The sequence below is a fragment of the Salmo salar genome, chromosome ssa14, assembly GCF_905237065.1.
Source record: "Salmo salar chromosome ssa14, Ssal_v3.1, whole genome shotgun sequence".
Lineage (NCBI taxonomy): Eukaryota > Metazoa > Chordata > Actinopteri > Salmoniformes > Salmonidae > Salmo > Salmo salar.
The window spans coordinates 92840136-92864328 of NC_059455.1; the positions used below are offsets into that span (position 1 = coordinate 92840136).

A 24193-nucleotide genomic window follows, 5' to 3' on the forward strand; every position below is an offset into this window, starting at 1 on the left:
AACCGGGTTACGACACAATTATCGTCCATTGCGGGCCATCGGTTTGGTGTTATGTGCCCTTGTTTAGCCACAAGATGGCGTAGTACTAATTGGACAATATTCCATCCGTGTTGACATAAATGCCCTCGCTGTCAATGAAATAACTATTCCTTAGCAATGAGAATAATGAATAACTATGCGAATATAATTGATGTCCAAGTTCAACCAATGTTTTAGTTATCACAATTAATTATTAATTGCTGCCATTAAAGCTCATTTGAATGAGTAGGGACGTATATAATTGGTATATGTATCACAGTTTCCCAGGCACATTTAAATACCTATATGATTGTATGGGTGTAGGCCTCTTCTGTTTCATGTCACTCAAAGCATGTAGAAATCTGAATTGTTTTAAGATAAGCTTAGCCTACCATATTCGTCCATGGATGGATGTATGTAGCCTATTTGAAAGGATTTCTGAGACCACTAACAGGCTAGCGTACTATTAAAATGGTCGGTTGGTCAGTCAGTCAACAGTGCGCATCTCACCTACTAGTTCACTAATAAGTCTACACTATCTATGCAAGCTGCAATCAGCTTTCTCAATACGCTATACTATAGTACTGGGAGTTGTGCACGTATTGCTGTATTTAAATAGTTTGTGTGTCTATTGTCATGTGTTCTAATTACGCGATACAAAATTATTTGCCCCCTGGGATAATAAAGACTACTCTACTCTAAAGCATAAAGAATGATCCAAAATGCACGCGTAGGCACTAAGCAACAGCAGCCTACTCAAATGCTCCATTTCTACGGAGGAGCAGTGCGCAGCGCACCAGGGTTCGTGAAGGAAAGGAGGCGCCAAGGAAAAGTAGCAGTGGGAATTCGGTCCGTTTTGTGAGGGGGCGGGCGCATGTAGCGTAAATTTTTGTCTAAGCCTTTTGAAAATGCCTATTTCCCTGCAGTAACAAACGACACCGATATAGGCTATAGAAACTTACTGAATAAGAAGAGACGGAGCACATATTAGACTGCGAGCAACAGAACCACGCACATCCTTGATCCTTCCGTTTTGGATTTAAACTATAGGCACATTAAATTGCTTGACGGATATCACAATATTTTAAGGCTATATGAGAGAACAAACCAAACGATACTGTATCGAAATGTGTCGGGAGACAATGAATACAACCGAAGAATACGGCATCAAAGGCAAGTAGGCAATAACTTTCCCCGGTAACCTTCAAAAGTAGCCTAGGCTATCACGCAGCCGGTAGTTGGAATATGATTATTACAATGAGAGAGGCAACTTCAGACAATTGACGTTGAAACATTGTAGCATCCTTTTCTGAGAGGTGTGAAGAGAGAAAGGTTGTAATTTGCTGAAGTTCAAGACAAATCAATCACGGTCTGGTTTCCCCTACCTATGCCTATTTCAACTGTGGGTTATTTTTGTAAGATTGTATATTTAGAGGAAATCAAGATGACATTTTCCCGCGGAAACCTTAATCAGTTAATTGATACAGGCAATGTATCAACAGTCAGCACCGAAGGAATGCAACACCGCTCCATAGGTTCCCCCCTTCTGCAGCCTGCTATGCCGCGACCGACATAGAACCGTTATTTGCCGGTGGCGGTGTTGCATATCTGTAACGTTTTCCCAATATGGGACTTCGAAAGGTATGATATTATACAGGGTAATTGGTCGAATACCATAGGGTTAATTTGGAGTGCGCGTAATACCATTTTGCACGCAATATGTGTAGTCTAAGTTATTGATAGGATAAGCAATGCAGATAAAATATAATAACGGAAAAATATTGCAAGCATGACGCATGCATTTACTCCTACATAGTATGTGGACCTCTCTTGCATAGCCAAGGATCTTGGCAATCATCAAAATAATTGTTTGCCCAGCATCGTGCACGTCTGGGAACAGGATTGAGAAGAAGAAAATTGCCTCAAGGGTATGTCGATTTCTATGGGGAAATAAAACATTGAAGTAAAACCATTAAAACGCAGAAACTGTCACATGACTTGAATTTTGAGAGTAGACTGTCAAATTCAGATTGTCCATGCAAAGGTTCCTTCTCTCCCTGCTATAAGTGGCTGTCTTGGGACCTTAGGCACTTAGCTAATTATATAGCCTAATATATCTCATATAGAATTCAAACCATAGATTGATCTTATTCCAATGTTATGTAATACTACTTGTGACTTGATGCCAGTGTTTGGCCATACTCCACATTCCTGACTGGCTAATGAAAGGTGAGGTCTGGTTTGCCTCATTTTATAAAGACCATATCAGTGGCCATATGAGCAGAGGGAATGATCTTGCCCCAGGAAAACAGGCAGCTAGAGGGAATGATCTTGCTCCAGGAAGACAGGCAGCTAGAGGGAATGATCTTGCTCCAGGAAGCCAGGCAGCTAGAGAGACTGTTCTTGCCCCAGGCAGCCAGACAACTAGAGGGAATTATCTTTTTCCAGGCAGCCAGGCAACTAGAGGGAATGTTCTTGCCCCAGGCAGCCAGACAACTAGAGGGAATGATCTTTCTCCAGGCAGCCAGGCAACTAGAGGGAATGATCTTTCTCCAGGCAGCCAGACAACTAGAGGGAATGATCTTTCTCCAGGCAGCCAGGCAACTAGAGGGAATGATCTTGCTCCAGGCAGCCATTCAACTAGATGGAATGTTCTTGCTCCAGGCAACTAGAGGGAATGATCTTGCTCCAGACAGCCATTCAACTATATGGAATGTTCTTGCTCCAGGAAGCCAGGCAACTAGAGAGAATGTTCTTGCTCCAGTCAACTATATGGAATGTTCTTGCTCCAGGAAGCCAGGCAACTAGAGAGAATGTTCTTGCTCCAGTCAACTATATGGAATGATCTTGCCCCAGGAAGACAGGCAACTAGAGAGAATGATCTTGCTCCAGGAAAGCAGTCAACTAGAGGGAATGTTCTTGCTCCAGGCAGCCAGGCATCTAGAGGGAATGATCTTGCTCCAGACAGTCATGCAACTATATGGAATGATCTTGCTCCAGGAAGCCAGGCAACTAGAGAGAATGTTCTTGCTCCAGTCAACTAGAGGGAATGATCTTGCTCCAGGCAGCCATCGACTAGAGGGAATGTTCTTGCTCCAGGAAGCCAGGCAACTATTCTTAGAACTATTTAGGAGCAGTACCTGGTGTAATGCTCTCATTTGGACTATAGCTAATGTAATTCAGTATCAGCAGCTTTTAACTATCCAGATCACCCAGATGGGATTCAAACCTACAACCCTCTGGTCAGGACACAGTCTGGTATCCAACCCCCGACGCTGGTCATAGTAGACTCCTTGGTCCCGTACACGGTCAGGTTGTCCAACTGATGTATAATGCATTTGACACAATAGTTGTGAGTTTTTCTGCACATAAATGATTAGGCCCAACACAAGCATTGTGGAAACAATGGTAGTGTATGACCTGCCCACCCACGGTGTTCCTCTCAACATCCATACTACTGCTGCGCCACACTCCTATGCTCCCCTAGTGCATTCCTCCAGACTCCTCTACTGCAGTACCTCCCACTCTCGCGACTGCAGTACCTCGCACGCCCCTACAGCATTACACTCCCCTACGAAGCACCTCGCACTCCCCTCTACTGCATTACCTCCCACTCCCCTCTACTGTATTACCTCCCACTCCCCTCTACTGCATTACCTCCCACTCCCCTCTACTGTATTACCTCCCACTCCCCCTACTGTATTACCTCGCACTCCCCTCTACTGTATTACCTCCCACTCCCCCTACTGTATTACCTCCCACTCCCCTCTACTGCATTACCTCCCACTCCCCTCTACTGCATTACCTCCCACTCCCCTCTACTGCATTACCTCCCACTCCCCCTACTGTATTACCTCCCACTCCCCTCTACTGTATTACCTCCCACTCCCCCTACTGTATTACCTCCCACTCCCCCTACTGTATTACCTCCCACTCCCCCTACTGCATTACCTCACGCTGCACCTCCCCCTACTGTATTACCTCACGCTGCACCTCCCCCTACTGTATTACCTCACGCTGCCCCTCCCCCTACTGTATTACCTCACGCTGCTCCTCCCCCTACTATATTACCTCCCACTGCTCCTCCCCTACTGTATTCACTCACTCTGCACCTCCCCTACTGTATTACCTCACGCTGCACCTCCCCCTACTATATTACCTCACGCTGCTCCTCCCCCTACTGTATTACTTCACGCTGCACCTCCCCCTACTATATTACCTCCCACTGCTCCTCCCCCTACTGTACTACCTCACACTGCACCTCCCCCTACTGTATTACCTCACGCTGCTCCTCCTCCTACTGTATTACCTCACGCTGCTCCTCCCCCTACTGTATTACCTCACGCTGCTCCTCCCCCTACTATATTACCTCACACTGCTCCTCCCCTACTATATTACCTCACGCTGCCCCTCCCCCTACTGTATTACCTCACGCTGCTCCTCCCCCTACTGTATTACCTCACGCTGCTCCTTCCCCTACTGTATTACCTCACGCTGCTCCTCCCCCTACTATATTACCTCACGCTGCACCTCCCCTAGTGTATTACCTCACGCTGCACCTCCCCTACTGTATTACCTCACGCTGCACCTCCCCCAATTGTATTACCTCACGCTGCTCCTCCCCTACTATATTACCTCACGCTGCACCTCCCCCTACTGTATTACCTCTCGCTGCACCTCCCCCTACTGTATTACCTCACGCTGCTCCTCCTACTGTATTACCTCACGCTGCTCCTCCCCCTACTATATTACCTCACGCTGCACCTCCCCCTACTGTATTACCTCACGCTGCTCCTCCCCCTACTGTATTACCTCACGCTGCACCTCCCCTACTGTATTACCTCACGCTGCACCTCCCCCTACTGTATTACCTCACGCTGCTCCTCCCCTACTATATTACCTCACGCTGCACCTCCCCCTACTGTATTACCTCACGCTGCACCTCCCCCTACTGTATTACCGCACGCTGCTCCTCCCCTACTGTATTACCTCACGCTGCACCTCCCCTACTATATTACCTCACGCTGCACCTCCCCTACTGTATTACCTAACGCTGCTCCTCCCCCTACTATATTACCTCACGCTGCACCTCCCCTACTGTATTACCTCACGCTGCACCTCCCCCTACTGTATTACCTCACGCTGCTCCTCCCCCTACTGTATTATCTCACGCTGCACCTCCCCCTACTATATTACCTCCCACTGCGCCTCCCCCTACTGTATTACCTCACGCTGCTCCTCCCCCTACTATATTACCTCACGCTGCACCTCCCCCTACTGTATTACCTCACGCTGCACCTCCCCCTACTATATTACCTCCCACTGCTCCTCCCCCTACTGTATTACCTCACGCTGCTCCTCCCCGTTCACTGAACCTTCTTCCAGCCAGGACAATGGCAACAATAGAGACGAAACAAGAGACGAAACAAGCAAATGTTTTAATTCATGATAATCAACTAGCTATATGCGAATCGAAATAATCTTGGTAGCCAGCTAGTTAAACAGTCAAAAATGTTTAGTAACACTAATGTTATGCAAGGTAGATGTAAACTTTTCGTGGCTAGCTAGCAACCAATTATTCATGGATAGCTAGCTAGCCAATTAGCCCTATTGAATTACTATGGACTTCACTGAACCTTCTTCCAGCCAGGACAATGGCAATAGAGACGAAACAAGATATACACAAAGCAAACATTTTACTTCATAACTATCAGCTAGCTATATGTGAGTTGTAATAATGTAGCTAACCAGGAGACCTAAAACTAAAGGGTAGATGTCAATTCTTCGTGTCTATCTGGCTAGCTAACAGACTTACTATGGCCTTGTGATTTACACACACTACAGTGGGTCTATAGTGAAGGCGGGTTAACATGCCAAAATTAACACAGCATGTATTTATTAACGTATCGAGATAAAAAAAACATTGTAGTCCGGCAACATATGAGATGTGAACAGGCAACATTTAATTCTGAAGTCTCTCTGCAGCTCAAATAATGGCCGTCATTGATTTCAAGAAATTGTGAGCGGCTTTTTTATTTTTTTTTACGAGGTTTCGTCATATTTCTGGGCAAACTTTCTGTTGAAGCTTGCATAGATGCATGCTTCAAAATATGTACAGAGTTCACATTCGAGAAGAGCACGGTAGGACGCATTTTGAGAAACACCCAATGTTTGTGTTTAATCACAAAATAAACAGTTGTATCATAACCATTGTGTTGTACAGCGGTGTGTTGTACAGCCTGACTGTATATGGGCCTTAGTGGATCATTAAAAGTTGAATCTGATCATCATCTTTCTAACTGATCTGAATCACTCTGCCTGTGTCCCAAATGGCTCCCTATTCTCTCTACAGTGCACTACTTTTGAACAGAGCATAGGGAATAGGGTGCCATTCAGGACGTTGTTGCTGTCTAAACCAGCCCTGCATCTCCATTGAGGTCAAATAAGCCAAACAAAATCAGGACGGGATCCAAAGCAGTGTTGTAAATTACATGCCACAGAGTAGAGAGAACCCTCGCTCTGAGACTCCTGCCAGAGTTTGTTATTTCAGACCAGTTGAATTGGCCACATCTAGTCGTTCCTCTTCTGGGGGACGTTTTGTTAGTTTATCTCTTCTCGATGTTCTTCAAACCCAGTGAATACATCAGAGGGGCATGGTGGCCAGGGGCATGGTGGCCAGGGGCATGGTGTGTGGCCAGGGGCATGGTGTGTGGCCAGGGGCATGGTGTGTGGCCAGGGGCATGGTCGCCAGGATCATGGTCGCCAGGGGCATGGTCGCCAGGGGCATGGTGTGTGGCCAGGGGCATGGTCGCCAGGAGCATGGTCGCCAGGGGCATGGTCGCCAGGGGCATGGTGTGTGGCCAGGCGTTCAAATGTTTAGTTGAATAATGATGAAAAAACGTACATTCCAGATTCCACTCCCGAGCATTCCACTCCGAGCATTCCACTCCGAGCATTCCACTCCGAGCATTCCACTCCAAGCATTCCACTGTGCTTGACTCTCACTTCAAATCAGTGATGACAGGTTGGGGGTTACGTAGTTCAGACAATGAGACACTTTAAAAGCAGTGCACAAAGTCACCTTCATTTAGAGTATAAAGAAAACAACCACCAGTGATGCTCTCTGGGCAGAATTACAACCATGACCTCTGAGTTTCTGTGAAACAGAACCATGTTGACATTTGATCAGATAGCTTTATTGCCCTGTACTGTTTCCCTTTCACATACACAGTTGAAGTCGGAAGTTTACATACACTTAGTTTGGAGTCATTAAAACTCGTTTTTCAACCACTCCACAAATTTCTTGTTAACAAACTATAGTTTTGGTAAGTCGGTTTGTGCATGACAAAAGTAATTTTTCCAGAAATTGTTTACAGACAGACTATTTCACTTATAATTCACTGTATCACAATTCCAGTGGGTCAGAAGTTTACATACACTAAGTTGACTGTGCCTTTAAACAGCTTGGAAAATTCCAGAAAATTATGTCATCGCTTTAGAAGCTTCTGATAGGCGAATTGACATAATTTGAGTCAATTGGAGGTATGTATACCTGCGGATGTATTTCAAGGCCTACCTTCAAACTCAGTGCCTCTTTGCTTGACATCATGGGAAAATCAAAGGAAATCAGCCAAGACATTGTAGACCACCACAAGTCTGGTTCATCCTTGGGAGCAACTTCCAAACGCCTGAAGGTTCCACGTTCAGCTGTACAAACAATAGTACGCAAGTATAAACACCATGGGACAACTCAGCCACCATACCACTCAGGAAGGAGACGCTTTCTTTCTCCTAGAGATGAACGTACTTTGGTGCAAAAAGTGCAAATCAATCCCAGAACAATAGCAAAGGACCTTGTGAAGATGCTGGAGGAAACAGGTACAAAAGTATCTATATCCACAGTAAAACGAGTCCTATATCGACATAACCTGAAAGGCCGCTCAGCAAGGAAGAAGCCACTGCTCCAAAACCGCCATAAAAAAGCCAGACTACGGTTTGCAACTGCACATGTGGACAAAGATCATACTTTTTGGAGAAATGTCCTCTGGTCTGATGAAACAAGAATAGAACTGTTTGGCCATAATTGACCATCGTTATGTTTGGAGGAAAAAGGGGGAGGCTTGCAAGCCAAAGAACACCATCCCAACCGTGAAGCATGGGGGTGGCAGCATCATGTTGTGGGGGTGCTTTGATGCAGGAGGGACTCGTGCACTTCACAAAATAGATGGCATCATGAGGATGGAAAATTATGTGGATATATTGAAGCAACATCTCCAGACATCAGTCAGGAAGTTAAAGCTTGGAGGCAAATGGGTCTTCCAAATGGACATTGACCCCAAGCATACTTCCAAAGTTGTGGCAAAATGGCTTAAGGACAACAAAGTCAAGGTATTGGAGTGGCCATCACAAAGCCCTGACCTCAATCCCATAGAACATCTGTGGGCATAACTGAAAAGCGTGTGCAAGCAAGGAGGCCTACAAACCTGACTCCATTACACCAGCTTTGTCAGGAGGAATGGGCCAAAATTTACCCACACAATAGCTTGTGGAAGGCTGCCCAAAACGTTTGACCCAAGTTAAACAATTTAAAGGCAATGCTACCAAATACTAATTGTGTGTATGTAAACTTCTGACCCACTGGGAATGCGATGAAAGAAATAAAAGCTGAAATAAATAATTCTCTCTATTATTGTTCTGACATTTCACATTCTTAAAATAAAGTGGTGATCCTAACTGACCTAAAACAGGGCATTTTTACTAGTATTAAATGTATTAAATGTCAGGAATTGTGAAAACTACGTTTAAATGTAGTTGGTTAAGGTGTATGTAAACTTGGACACACCTACTCATTCAAAGGTTTTTCTTTATTTTTGTAATTTTTTTTACAATTTTCTACATTGTAGATTAATATTGAAGCCATCAACCATGAAATAACATATGGAATCATGTAGTAACAAAAATGTTTTTTATATTTTAAATTCTTCAAAGTAGCCACCCTTTGCCTTGATAATAGCTTTGCATACTCTTGGCATTCTCTCAACCAGCTTCACCTGGAATGCTTTTCCAACAGTCTTGAAGGAGTTTCCACATATGCTGAGCACTTGTTGGCTGCTTTTCCTTCACTCTGCAGTCCAACTCATCCCAAACCATCTCAATTGGGTTGAGGTCGGGTGATTGTGGAGGCCAGGTCATCTGATGCAGCACTCCATTACTCTCCTTCTTGGTCAAATAGCCTTTACACAGCCTGGATGTGTGTTGGGTCATTTATCCTGTTGAAAAACAAATGATAGTCTAAGCCCAAACCAGATGGGATGGCGTATTGCTGCAGAATGCTGTAGTAGCCATGCTGGTTAAGTGTGCCTTGAATTCTAAATAAATCACTGACAGTGTCACCAGCAAAACACACCATCACAGCACCTCCTCCATGCTTCACGGTGGGAACCACACATACGGAGATCATCCGTTCACCTAATCTGCGTCTCACAAAGACACGGTGGTTGGAACCAAAAATCTTCTTCTTATTGGTGTCCTTTAGTAGTGGTTTCTTAGCAGCAATACGACCATGAAGGCCTGATTCATGCAGTCTCCTCTGAACAGTTGAGGTTGAGATGTGTCTGTTACTTGAAGTCTGTGAAGAATTTATTTGGCCTGCAATCTGAGGTGCAGTTAACTCTAATGAACTTATCCTCTGCAGCAGAGGAAGCTCTTCCTTTCCTGTGGCGGTCCTCATGAGAGCCAGTTTCATCATATGATGGTTTTTGCGAAGTTGTAAACAACAGCCAATTCTGGGACATAGACATGTCTTATATGGGCAGAAAACGTACATTCTTGTTAATCTAACTGCAGTGTCACATTTACAGTATCTATTACAACAAATAAATACCATGTTATTGTTTGAGGATAGTGCACTACAACAAAACACTTATCACGGCAGCTGGTTTGATGCATTCACCTCTGAAGGAAAATAATATACTTACATTCAGTAATCTTGCTCTGACTTGTCATCCTGATTTGTCATCCAGCCGTCTAGATGTGTGAAGGTTAGTGTATTTTCTGTAGGGAAGCTAAGGATCCATCATGTATGACATTCCTGGGAGAGTGTAAACTTAAATTTTTTATTATCATAGAATTTTTGTATGTTCTCTATAGTTATGTACATGAAATTGACCAATTCGGGTACATTTGTGCAAACTCCTGTCAGACTTGATACAAAATGTTGTGTAGTGATATAATTCTTCACTGGATCAGTCTGAAACTTTGCACGCACACTGCTGCCATCTTGTGGACAACATCTAAATTACACCTAAAATCCTATCTCAATGTATGGCCTTTCTCTTGCATTTCATAGATGATGAAAAAATAAAAGAGAACGCATGTTTTTTTCTTTGTTTTATCTATTACCAGATCTAATGTGTTATATTCTCCTACATTAATTTCACATTTCCACAAACTTCAGTGTTTCCTTTCAAACGGTATCAAGAAAATGTATATTCTTGCTTCAGGTCCTGAACTACAGGCAGTTAGATTTGGGTATGTTATTTTAGGCGAACATTTAAAAAAGGGTCCGATCCTTAAGAAGTTTTAATTAAATTAAAATGAATGATGGACTGTCGTTTCTCTTTGCTTATTTGAGCTGTTCTTGCCATAATATGGACTTGGTCTTATACCACCCCTAGCTTGTCACAACACAACTGATTGGCTCAAACGCATTAAGAAGGAAAGAAATTCCACAAATTAACAAGGCACACCTGTTAATTGAAATGCATTCCAGGTGACTACCTCATGAAGCTGGTTGAGAGAATGCCAAGAGTGTACAAAGCTGTCAACAAGGCAAAGGGTAGCTACTTTGAAGAATCTCAAATGTAAAATATATTTGTATTTGTTCAACACTTTTTTTTGGATACCACATGATTCCATGTGTTATTTGATAGTTTTATGGCTTCGTTATTATTCTACAATGTAGAAAATAGTACAAATAAAGAAAAACCCTTGAATGAGTAGGTGTGTCCAAACTTTTGACTGGTACTGTACACTATATATACAAAAGTATGTGGACACCCCTTCAAATGAGTGGATTTGGCTATTTAAGCCACACACGTTGCTGACTGGTGTATAAAATTGAGCACACAGCCATGCAATCTCCATAGAGAAACATTGGCAGTAAACTGACCTTACTAAAGAGCTCAGTGACTTTCAACCTGGCACCGTCATAGGATGCCACCTTTCCAACAAGTCAGTTTGTCAAATATGCCCTGCTAGAGCTGCCCCGGTCAAAGTGCTGTTAATGTGAAGTGGAAACGTCTAGGAGCAACAACGGCCCAGCCGCAAAGTGGTAGGCCCCACAAGCTCACATAACAGGACCGCCGAGTGCTGATGCGCATAGCGCGTAAAAATCGTCTGTCCTCGGTTGCAACACTCACTACCGAGTTCCAAACTTCATCTGGAAGCAACGTCAGGACAATAACTGTTTGCACCACCGGGAGCACCACCGGGAGCTTCATGATATGGTTTTCCATGGCTGAGCAGCCGCACACAAGCCTAAGATCACCATGCTCAATGCCAAGTATCTGCTGGAGGGATGTAAAGCTTGCCACCATTGGACTCTGGAGCAGTGGAAACGCGTTCTCTGGAGTGATGAATCACGCTTTACCCTCTGGGTTAGCAGATGCCAGGAGAACGCTACTTGCCTGAATGCATAGTGTCAACTGTAAAGTTTGGTGAAGGAGGAATAATGGTCTGGGGCTGTATTTCATGGTTCGGGCTTGGTCCCTTAGTTCCCGTGAAGGGAAATCTTAATGCTACAGCATACAATTACAGTTTGGGGAAGGCCCTTTCCTATTTCAGCATGCCAATGCCCCCGTGCACAAAGCGAGGTCCATACAGAAATGAATTGTCGAGATCGGTGTGGAAGAAATTGACTGGCCTGCAGAGAGCCCTGACCTCAACCCCTTCAAACACCTTTGGGATGAATTGGAACGCCAACTGCAAGCCAGGCCTAATTGCCCAACATCAGTGCCCGACCTCACTAATGCTCTTGTGGCTGAATGGAAGCAAGTCCCCGCAGCAATGTTCCAACATCTAGTGGTAAGCCTTGCCAGAAGAGTGGAGGCTGTTATAGCAGCAAAGGGGGGGACCAACTCCATATTAATGCCCATGATTTTGGAATGAGATGTTGGACGAGCAGGTGTCCATATACTTTTGATCGTGTAGTGTATACTGTATGAATAAAGAAGTCCTATGGGAGACCAGTATGGAGTCCAGGAAGTTGGGCCGTGTTCCATCATTCATTCTAAACCTTATCTACAGGGCTTTGATGAACTCAAGCCAAACGATGAGTCCTGTGGCCGCCATCTGTCTGTCTGTGTATGCATATTTACCAAACGGTGAAGAAGAAGACATGCCTTAGCCGTTAAAGAAAGACCGCTAAATATGTGATGTTGTGTAGTGAAGAAGATAGACTTCCTGTTTTTCATGGATGTCATCTGGAATGAGACTTCAGGCTACATTTGATAGTGGACGGGACATATTGATGGTGTGTGACAAAATAATCAAAGTTAATTTGACTTTTTATGTGTTTTGAGTGTTAGGCGCTGTCATCAGATCAGTTTGGTCTAGGGGTAGGGATTTAAAGGTATTGTTGCTTAGCAGCTTAAATGCAGTCAGTGTTTGAAACAGTTTCTCCATTTCACCCCACCCTGTTTATGGTCTTGTGGGCTCTCACTCTGTTTATGGTCATGTGGGCACTCACTCTGTTTATGGTCATGTGGGAACTCACCCTGTTTATGGTCTTGTGGGCTCTCACCCTGTTTATGGTCATGTGGGAACTCACCCTTTTTATGGTCATGTGGGAACTCACCCTGTTTATGGTCATGTGGGAACTCACTCTGTTTATGGTCATGTGGGAACTCACCTTGTTTATGGTCATGTGGGAACTCACCTTGTTTATGGTCATGTGGGAACTCACCTTGTTTATGGTCATGTGGGAACTCACCTTGTTTATGGTCATGTGGGAACTCACCTTGTTTATGGTCATGTGGGAACTCACCCTGTTTATGGTCATGTGGGAACTCACCTTGTTTATGGTCATGTGGGAACTCACCTTGTTTATGGTCATGTGGGCACTCACCCTGTTTATGGTCATGTGGGAACTCACCCTGTTTATGGTCATGTGGGAACTCACTCTGTTTATGGTCATGTGGGAACTCACCCTGTTTATGGTCATGTGGGAACTCACCTTGTTTATGGTCATGTGGGAACTCACCCTGTTTATGGTCTTGTGGGCACTCACTCTGTTTATGGTCTTGTGGGAACTCACCTTGTTTATGGTCATGTGGGAACTCACCTTGTTTATGGTCTTGTGGGCTCTCACCCTGTTTATGGTCATGTGGGAACTCACCTTGTTTATGGTCATGTGGGAACTCACCCTGTTTATGGTTATGTGGGAACTCACCCTGTTTATGGTCATGTGGGAACTCACCCTGTTTATGGTCATGTGGGAACTCACTCTGTTTATGGTCATGTGGGAACTCACCCTGTTTATGGTCTTGTGGGAACTCACCCTGTTTATGGTCATGTGGGAACTCACCCTGTTTATGGTCATGTGGGCACTCACCCTGTTTATGGTCATGTGAGAACTCACCTTGTTTATGGTCATGTGGGAACTCACTCTGTTTATGGTCATGTGGGAACTCACCCTGTTTATGGTCATGTGGGAACTCACCCTGTTTATGGTCATGTGAGAACTCACCTTGTTTATGGTCATGTGGGAACTCACTCTGTTTATGGTCATGTGGGAACTCACCCTGTTTATGGTCATGTGGGAACTCACCTTGTTTATGGTCATGTGGGAACTCACTCTGTTTATGGTCTTGTGGGAACTCACCTTGTTTATGGTCATGTGGGAACTCACTCTGTTTATGGTCATGTGGGCTCTCACTCTGTTTATGGTCATGTGGGAACTCACCTTGTTTATGGTCATGTGGGAACTCACCTTGTTTATGGTCATGTGGACACTCACTCTGTTTATGGTCTTGTGGGAACTCACCTTGTTTATGGTCTTGTGGGAACTCACCTTGTTTATGGTCATGTGGGAACTCACCCTGTTTATGGTCATGTGGGAACTCACCTTGTTTATGGTCATGTGGGAACTCACCCTGTTTATGGTCATGTGGGAACTCACCTTGTTTATGGTCATGTGGGAACTCAAGTAGAACACCACGTGTGAGTGTTTCCCCGGTTTTGTTTGTAGCATTTGTATTCAGAAGCTCGCCACCGACATGGTTTGGACAGTTTGTTAGAGGAGTACGCTATAACTTGAATGGTTTTCTGTGAACATTAACATAAAAAATGTAAGATTATGCAAAATGTGATAAACTGATATTTTTATTTTTTTTATCTCCAAAGAAAGGACTAAAAACATTCACAAAATACCTTTTAGTATCTCTCTCTTAAATTGAAATGTTTTTAACAAAGTATTTCAAAAGGGAAACATTTGGTTGTGTCACATATCAAAACCCTGAGAACCAGAAGATATTTTTTTTACAACAGAACAACAGAGCAACAAAGTATCGGCAGTATGAAAGTGAAAACATATTAAATGAATTCTAAGAGGCTAAGAGTTCAGCGTTTACAGGATAAGGATGCGGTGTCGCATCAGTCAAGTCAAAAAGTTGATTTAAAGTTGGCTCACAACCCACTTTAGAAGATAAAAAAAGAGGAAGAAAACAAAGTAGAAAAAATGGTTAGGGGGGAAAAAGGTGAACAATATCAACAACAGTAGAAAAAAATGGATAGTCCATAATTAATGTGTCTTCCTAACCCTTGAACCCCTCCCCCTTTCCACAGTGTTCCGATAAGGCACTGGACCGAGCTGCACCATGAAGACCCCGAAGGCCGGGTCCCCCGGGGGCCAGACACCAAGCTCTCCTTCCCCACGCCAACGAATGTCTGGTTTCAGCCTGCGGGGTCGGAAGAAAGAGGGCCTGATCCGCGGTGAGCTGCGTATCCGCTCCATGCCAGGAGCCTTCCTGGTGCTGGGGGTCATCGTGGTGGTGGTGGGCACGGCCCTGGCAGTGGCTGGGTACTGGCCCTACCGGATCCAGCGTTCCCAGCTGCTAGGAGTTGGACAACAAGGCTCTGGTTCTGTAGACGGGGCAGGAGGAGTTAGAGGTGGGGGTGTCTCTGAGCCCCAGTCATCCGGTTGGAGCTTGGGGGCTAAGAGTCTCCTGACAACGGCCAGTCTGATCCACAGTGAGCGGATGAAGCTCCTGGGACCAGTCATCATGGGCGTGGGGCTGTTCATCCTCATCTGTGCCAACACGGTGCTGTACGAGAACCGTGACAGGGAGACCCAGATGCTGCTGGCCCAGATGCGGAGCGTCATCTGTTCGGTGTCGGCGGCCATGCCCTCGGCCGACCTCTCAGACATGGCAGCAGCCAACTCCATGGTCAGACACTACCAGTGGGTGAGCAGTCTGCCTGCCACCCACCTTAACATCCTCTATCTGCAGCAGCTGGCCAGCTCAGAGCCCCTGCTGCAGACGACCAGAGGCAGCAGGGAGGAGGAGGAGAGGGCTGACTATACGTACCAGCAGGCCACCGTACAGACGGAGGCTCTACACCACCAGGACTCAGCCTCCACCCCTTCCCTCCACTCCTCCCACTCCAACTCATGCAACTCCAGCAAGATGGACTTCAACACGCGGAGGGCCGGTGGTGGTGGGCCAAGGGTAGGGGGCTTCAGCCCGGACCCCCAGCCCGCTCACCTCTTTAAGCTCAACAACTGCCGGGTGTCAGCCAGCTCCATGTCTACTCTGGGAGGGGATGACTGGGAGAGGTCGGAGGTCACGGCCACGCTGCCCAGGCGCTCCCACAGTCTGAGCTACAGGACTAACCCAGGCCCCCACGGGCCCCAGACACTAAAATGCCAACAGGAAGGGGCCATACGACCCTGGGGACCTGGGGCAGACCCAGAGAGAGTGCGGAGTGAGCCCAGCTCAGACGTGTGTGTGAACATGGTTGGGTGTGGAGGTGTGGAGCCCCCGGAGCTTACCCCCGTAGAGGAGCAGAGGCACTGCAGCTGGCCCCGGTTAGACCTGGGCTGTGCCCGCAGGTACCTGAAGCTGGACAATAAGGAGGACTCGGTGGACAGACTGCTAGACCAGTTGGAGCAGCAGTGTTCTCAGTGGGATAACAGTTTCGGCTCAGGGCCTTTCCAGTGAGAGCCAGTAAAGGTCCCATATCTCAATATGGCCCCATATCAGGGTCCTCTGTCTGTTTTTTAAAAGCAGCTTATAAAGAAAGATCCTCATGGATGCTGATATATCCACTACCGGGAGTAGGAGCTTTTTCCATTGGATCATAATTGTGCACTGTTTTCACTGACTACTGAAACCGAGAAGGGAGGCTATAACAGAAACCGTTGTAGTGAAATCCAGTTTATGTATGAAGCTGATTTCCTCTGTCTTGGGATACACAGTACAGTGTTGAGCGACTTCCAATCTAAAGATACAAACCTTTAGAAACCTTGTTTCTCGGACTTCCCATGGCGTGGATATATAAACACAAGTGTTGGAGGACTGCGGACGAATTGGATCAGTTTGGCAGACATCATTATTTAAGAGGGGAACAATACACATACTGTCAAATATGAGTTTGAAAGATTTGCCAGTCTGTTTACCGGGTGGCAGTTAGGCTTGGCACTTGGTAGTAATGTGGAGGAATCAATTTGTCTTTCATTGCCAAAGCGTTGCTTGTTTTCAGGACACAACAAGCACATCCGAATGTGGGAGGTAGAAACACATTCTAATGAGGGACTGTCTTCACTTTGCAATCAATTTAAAAACCAAACAACTGTAACCTGGTGAACGCCAGATGTGCCAATGATAACAGCTAGTCAAATAAAATATATGTCCTTAGGAGACCAAAACAGGTGCATGATGATAGAGATGTCATGTGTAATCTACATTTACATAGTTCTGCAGAATAATGCTTCAATTGGCTGTGTATCAGAACAAGAGAGAGTTAATGATAGACTGGTTAACACTTTATTTAAATGGTACGTACATAAGGACTTCATAACACATTATTAAACAGTACATAAGCATTTATTAAGTATTATGTATGGCTTATGAATGTGTAATAAATCCCTTATGTAGGTACCCTTCAACTACTATGTTGTCCGTTTGCTGTCGTTCTATTGGTTATTACCAAGGCTGTGTACCAAATGACACCCTATTCCCTATTTAGTGCACTACTTTTGACCAGCACTCATAGGGCTCTGGTCAAAAGTAGTGTTCTGTATAGGGCAGGGCTTTCCAACCCTGTTCCTGGAGAGCTACCGTCCAGTAGGTTTTCACTCCAACCCTGTTCCTGGAGAGCTACCATCCAGTAGGTTTTCACTCCAACCCTGTTCCTGGAGAGCTACCCTCCTGTAGGTTTTAACTCCAACCCTGTTCCTGGAGAGATACCGTCCTGTAGGTTTTAACTCCAACCCTGTTCCTGGAGAGATACCGTCCTGTAGGTTTTAACTCCAACCCTGTTCCTGGAGAGATACCCTCCTGTAGGTTTTAACTCCAACCCTGTTCCTGGAGAGATACCCTCCTGTAGGTTTTAACTCCAACCCTGTTCCTGGAGAGATACCGTCCTGTAGGTTTTAACTCCAACCCTGTTCCTGGAGAGATACCCTCCTGTAGGTTTTCACTCCAACCCTGTTCCTGGAGAGATACCCTCCTGTAGGTTTTAACTCCAACCCTGTTCCTGGAGAGATACCATCCTGTAGGTTTTAACTCCAACCCTGTTCCTGGAGAGCTACCCTCCTGTAGGTTTTAACTCCAACCCTGTTCCTGGAGAGATACCCTCCTGTAGGTTTTCACTCCAACCCTGTTCCTGGAGAGCTACCCTCCTGTAGGTTTTAACTCCAACCCTGTTCCTGGAGAGATACCCTCCTGTAGGTTTTCACTCCAACCCTGTTCCTGTAGAGATACCCTCCTGTAGGTTTTAACTCCAACCCTGTTCCTGGAGAGCTACCGTCCTGTAGGTTTTAACTCCAACCCTGTTCCTGGAGAGCTACCGTCCTGTAGGTTTTCACTCCAACCCTGTTCCTGGAGAGATACCCTCCTGTAGGTTTAAACTCCAACCCTGTTCCTGGAGAGCTACCCTCCTGTAGGTTTAAACTCCAACCCTAATCTAGTGTACCGGATTCTAAGAATTAGCTGGTTGATAAGGTGAATCAGGTTAGTTACAACTGGGGTTGGAGCAAAAACCTACAGGAGGGTATCTCTCCAGGAACAGGGTTGGAGTTAAAACCTACAGGAGGGTATCTCTCCAGGAACAGGGTTGGAGCAAAAACCTACAGCAGGGTCTCTCTCCAGGAACAGGGTTGGAGTTAAAACCTACAGGAGGGGGGCTCTCCAGGAACAGGGTTGGAGCAAAAACCTACAGGAGGGTAGCTCTCCAGGAACAGGGTTGGAGTTAAAACCTACAGGAGGGTATCTCTCCAGGAACAGGGTTGGAGTTAAAACCTACAGGAGGGTAGCTCTCCAGGAACAGGGTTGGAGTTAAAACCTACAGGAGGGTATCTCTCCAGGAACAGGGTTGGAGTTAAAACCTACAGGAGGGTATCTCTCCAGGAACAGGGTTGGAGCAAAAACCTACAGGAGGGTACCTCTCCAGGAACAGGGTTGGAGTTAAAACCTACAGGAGGGTATCTCTCCAGGAACAGGGTTGGAGTTAAAACCTACAGCAGGGTATCTCTCCAGGAACAGGGTTGGAGAAAAAACCTACAGCAGGGTCTCTCTCCAGGAACAGGGTTGGCGAGCCCTGGTATAGGGAATAGGGTGCTATTTGAGACGCAACCCCAGGTAATCAACGGTGAGCAAACCCTTCTCTTCCTCATGTCTACCATCCTGTTGATTTTCTCTCTGCCTCATCTCAGAGTGCATCTTGTGTTTGTCCCAAATGGCACCATACTCCCTACAGATGTAGTGAACTGCTTTTGACCAGCGGTCATAGGGCTCTGGTTAAAAGTAGTGTTCTATATAGAGAATAGGGTGCCATTTGGGATGCAGCCTTAGTGTTTACGAGGAGGGGTCAAGCCTTCCTCCGTCCAATACAGGTGAGGGAATGGAGGACAGACCAGTCAGTGTCAATGCTGTCTGTCTCTGATTAATTTTGTGGAATGAAATGGTCAGTGTTTTTGCATGCAGTTGGGGTGTGTGGGGCTACGTGATTAAGACATGTCTGGTTCCCAAGAGGACAAGACCCCCCCCCTCCACACACACACACACACACACACACACACACACACACACACACACACACACACACACACACACACACACACACACACACTGGCTGATGTGGAGAGAAGGCTCCACTGTGTTTGCAATGCCACAGTCTCTCTTTCTCTCTCTTGTCAGTGTTGCCTGTTTTGTATGGCATGTCAGTGTGACAATTTGTGTTCTAAATGTACAGTATTAACAAGCAATAACAGTCGGTCATCCAGAACAATTATTGTCTGTGTCTGGTCCTGTAGACCCACATACCAAGGCAAAGCTTTAAAAATATATATTCCAAAATCCTTGTGTTTCCTTTGTTCAACTTGGGGAATTTACGTGGCATCACTATTTCTGTGCTCAACACTGATGACCCTATTCCTCACCAGACAGGGGCTTTGCGTCTCATTGTTCCTCCCAGCTCGAGGATGTAAACCTGGGATGTGAAGCAACGAGCCTCCTAGCTGTCCCCCAGGCCAGTCCCACAACACCGCAGCCAATCAGCAGGCTTTACCACTACACAACGGATTCAAATGAGACAAAAAATGGAAGTCTGAACAACATTTTGGGATCTCTCGTATCACAATCGACTTTCTCCCCTACTATTACTTTAATCTGTGCTAAAGACTTTGACAGAGGACATCCTCGGAGTTAGATAACAGTCACCTACATTTACAAAACCACAAGTTCCTCCTCTGTGTAGATCGGCTCTCACATCATGGCTTCCTGTTGGAGCAGTCCTCCTGAGGGGTGGAGAGGAAGGAGAAATTCCCAAGCCGTAATTATTCTAAGCAGCGCTCCTCTACCAGGCCAACTCCCCCCCCCATTTATTCGATTTTATGGTTCCTTCCGGGCAGGTATGCAGTCTCTCGTGATCTTTTCTCATTTAATTGGTTGTTTACAAGATGGCTTCTGCGATTCTAACAGCTCGTAAAGCTAGCAGGCAAGACCCAGGGCCCTCTCCTGCCAAAATCACAAGGAGGTGGAGGATTACATATGTGGGAGGGGGTAGAGGGGCATGGGGGTGAGAGGAGGTGGGACAGTTACATCACCAAAAAGCCAATGGCAATTGTGCTGGCCCACTTTCCACGTTCTGTTTATCTGCTAAGCTATCTGTCACTCCATTTGGAAGGATTTACATTCGGAACAATGCCAGCAAGAATACTGTGAACCGTCCATAAGATGATTTGTCCGGTGAAGATGCTGTAAATTGTCTTCCATTGGCAGAAGGTGCTGCCCCATTACTACCTCTGATGCATTAGCATCTGGCAAACAGAGATTAACCAGCATACGTCCCAAATGGCACCCTATTCCCTATATAGTGCACTACTTTAGACCAGAGCCTGTTCCCTATATAGTACACTACTTTAGACCAGAGCCCTATTCCCTATATAGTACACTACTTTAGACCAGAGCCCTATTCCCTATATAGTACACTACTTTAGACCAGAGCCCTATTACCTATATAGTACACTACTTTAGACCAGAGCCCTATTCCCTATATAGTACACTACTTTATACCAGAGCCTGTTCCCTATATAGTACACAACTTTAGACCAGAGCCCTGTTCCCTATATAGTACACTACTTTAGACCAGAGCCCTATTCCCTATATAGTGCTAGAGTGCACTTGTTTTGACAAGGGCCCATATGGCTCTGGTCAAAAGTAGTGCACTATGTAGGGATTAGGGTGCCATTTGGGATGCAAACCCAAGTCTCTGGCCATCTGCAGTCAACATGATGTCAGGGGTTAAAGGTCAAGAGCAATAGGAGGCATCGGTCCATCACCTTTTCAGCTGATTAGTCACAGACGATGCTACTTAAAATGCTCTCCAAAGTCCTGTCTTTCTCTCTTTAGTATTATCTAGTTATCATATTAGACCAAACTACAACAACTTATGTAACCCTGTGGGTGATCAGGGTTTTGGGATTTAGAAAGAAAGCTGAAATGTGTGGAGGAGTACTTAGAAACACGACTGAAAGGTTGTTGAGTACTTTCTAAAGTCTGTTGGAATAATGCAGTCACTCGAGTACAGACTTAGTCAACTCGGTATTAACTTAGTTATAACTCGGTATTAACTTAGCTATAACTAGATATTAACTTAGCTATAACTAGGTATTATTAACTTAGCTATAACTAGGTATTAACTTAGCTATAACTAGATATTAACTTATAGGTATTAACTTAGCTATAACTAGGTATTAACTTAGCTATAACTAGATATTAACTTAGCTATAACTAGATATTAACTTAGCTATAACTAGATATTAACTTAGCTATAACTAGATATTAATTTAGCTATAACTAGATATTAACTTAGCTATAACTAGGTATTAACTTAGCTATAACTAGATATTAACTTAGCTATAACTAGATATTAACTTAGCTATAACTAGATATTAACTTAGCTATAACTAGATATTAACTTAGCTATAACTAGGTATTAACTTAGCTATAACTAGATATTAACTTAGCTATAACTAGATATTAACTTTAAGACATTAAATGCTGGTGGGTGGGGAGGACATGTCGCCCAACTCAACCCAACAGAACTTTGCAATTAGTGTAATGTGTGTGTGTGTGTGTGTGTGTGTGTGTGGGAGCTGAGTAAACGACTTCAAGCCGGTTTTAATTGTGTTTTACCACAGTCTCGTTGGCCTGTACGCAGGAGTCAATAGGATCCAGGTGTGGATGCAACACAATGCTTTCAATGGATACTAATTTACCAACAGACTGAAGAGACCAACAGGCAGGGATGAGAATGAATGTGTGAGAATGGAAGAGCTTTTGGGGGGGAAATGTTCAGACTGCATTGTGTCCCTGAACTAATCCCCCGGGAATGGGTCATTTAAAAATAAGCTTTCGGTGAGCATTGCAGTGTGTCCCAAAAAGCATCCCGTTCCCTACATACTGTAGTGCACTACTTTTGACCAACTGGTGCACTATATAGGGAATATGGTACAATTTGGGACTCAAACCCGTGTCATTCCACCTATCCGAAACTACGCAAATCTGCCCTTCAGATCAGGCTTGAGGGTGTCAGTGGAGAGCTGATGGGGTTTCTGTTCCTGCCGTAAAGAAACCTGTATTCCTCTCCAGCAGGCACTTCAAGTCACCCGGCTACTTCTAGTGAATCTGCACTGAAACCCAGGAGATTTTACAGGCTTTCCAATGAGGTAGAGACGGATTAACGACAATGTGGTGATTTATGGAGAATGTTTGCTTCCAACAATAGAGGCAAACTCTGCAGAGACTCAGTGGATGTCCAAAATGGCACCCTATTCCCTATATAGTGCACTACTTTAAAAGTAGTGCACTATATAGGGGATAGGGTGTAATTTGGGATGCAAACAGAGTATCTAAAAGGCATTACAGCATTATTCAGACATGGTGGGAGATTATCTGCATGTGATTAACATGCTCAATTACAATATGTTCTGTAGGGCCATTATCCCAGTCTCTACGGTAGCCTAGTAGGGCCATTATCCCAGTCTCTACGGTAGCCTAGTAGGGCCATTATCCCAGTCTCTACAGTAGCCTAGTAGGGCCATTATCCCAGTCTCTACGGTAGACTAGTAGGGCCATTATCCCAGTCTCTACGGTAGCCTAGTAGGGCCATTATCCCAGTCTCTACGGTAGCCTAGTAGGGCCATTATCCCAGTCTCTACAGTAGCCTAGTTGGGCCATTATCCCAGTCTCTACAGTAGCCTAGTAGGGCCATTATCCCAGTCTCTACGGTAGCCTAGTAGGGCCATTATCCCAGTCTCTACGGTAGCCTAGTAGGGCCATTATCCCAGTCTCTACGGTAGCCTAGTAGGGCCATTATCCCAGTCTCTACAGTAGCCTAGTAGGGCCATTATCCCAGTCTCTACGGTAGCCTAGTAGGGCCATTATCCCAGTCTCTACAGTAGCCTAGTAGGGCCATTATCCCAGTCTCTACGGTAGCCTAGTAGGGCCATTATCCCAGTCTCTACGGTAGCCTAGTAGGGCCATTATCCCAGTCTCTACGGTAGCCTAGTAGGGCCATTATCCCAGTCTCTACGGTAGCCTAGTAGGGCCATTATCCCAGTCTCTACGGTAGCCTAGTAGGGCCATTATCCCAGTCTCTACAGTAGCCTAGTAGGGCCATTATCCCAGTCTCTACGGTAGCCTAGTAGGGCCATTATCCCAGTCTCTACGGTAGCCTAGTAGGGCCATTATCCCAGTCTCTACAGTAGCCTAGTAGGGCCATTATCCCAGTCTCTACGGTAGACTAGTAGGGCCATTATCCCAGTCTCTACAGTAGCCTAGTAGGGCCATTATCCCTGTCTCTACGGTAGCCTAGTAGGGCCATTATCCCAGTCTCTACGGTAGCCTAGTAGGGCCATTATCCCAGTCTCTACGGTAGCCTAGTAGGGCCATTATCCCAGTCTCTACGGTAGCCTAGTAGGGCCATTATCCCAGTCTCTACGGTAGCCTAGTAGGGCCATTATCCCAGTCTCTAAGGTAGCTTATGCTGCAGTTTATTCTCTGTTATGTGATTTTAATGTGATTTTTTTTCCAATTATACAACAGCATGCAGTGAAGCAACTGAGATAAAGGACTTATATGTTAATATATGGTTGAGTTGTAGATTCCAGAGCAATTCTTTACACTCACAAATGGATCATGGTTTACTGGTAATAATGAGTCAGAGTAATAATGGTTTTAGTATGGATGACAGGACACAACGCATTCCACCTTCCTCCCCTTGTTATTTGTAGCAGTGGCTCACTCGGTTCATGGAAGAACCACTCAGTGTCATTCAGTAAAAGGGTGGCTTTTAGGACCTAAGGGTTCACAGTGATGTTAGGGAGCGGTCGAAATTTACACATTTGTCCCCCGGAGGAAAATGGGGGAGGGTAATGTTTTTTCAATTTCAG

General features: G+C 45.3%; 1 protein-coding gene across 1 annotated transcript; it reads left to right on the forward strand.

Annotated features, from left to right (window-relative positions):
- The first annotated feature begins 798 nt into the window (after window positions 1-798).
- On the forward strand, window positions 799-17377 carry LOC106570649 (transmembrane protein 200A). Its single transcript, XM_014143120.2, has 2 exons — window positions 799-1191; window positions 14863-17377. The coding sequence occupies exon 2, from the start codon at window positions 14895-14897 to the stop codon at window positions 16236-16238; it is 1344 nt and encodes a 447-aa protein (XP_013998595.1). The 5' UTR covers window positions 799-1191; window positions 14863-14894; the 3' UTR covers window positions 16239-17377.
- Window positions 17378-24193: the final 6816 nt, after the last annotated feature.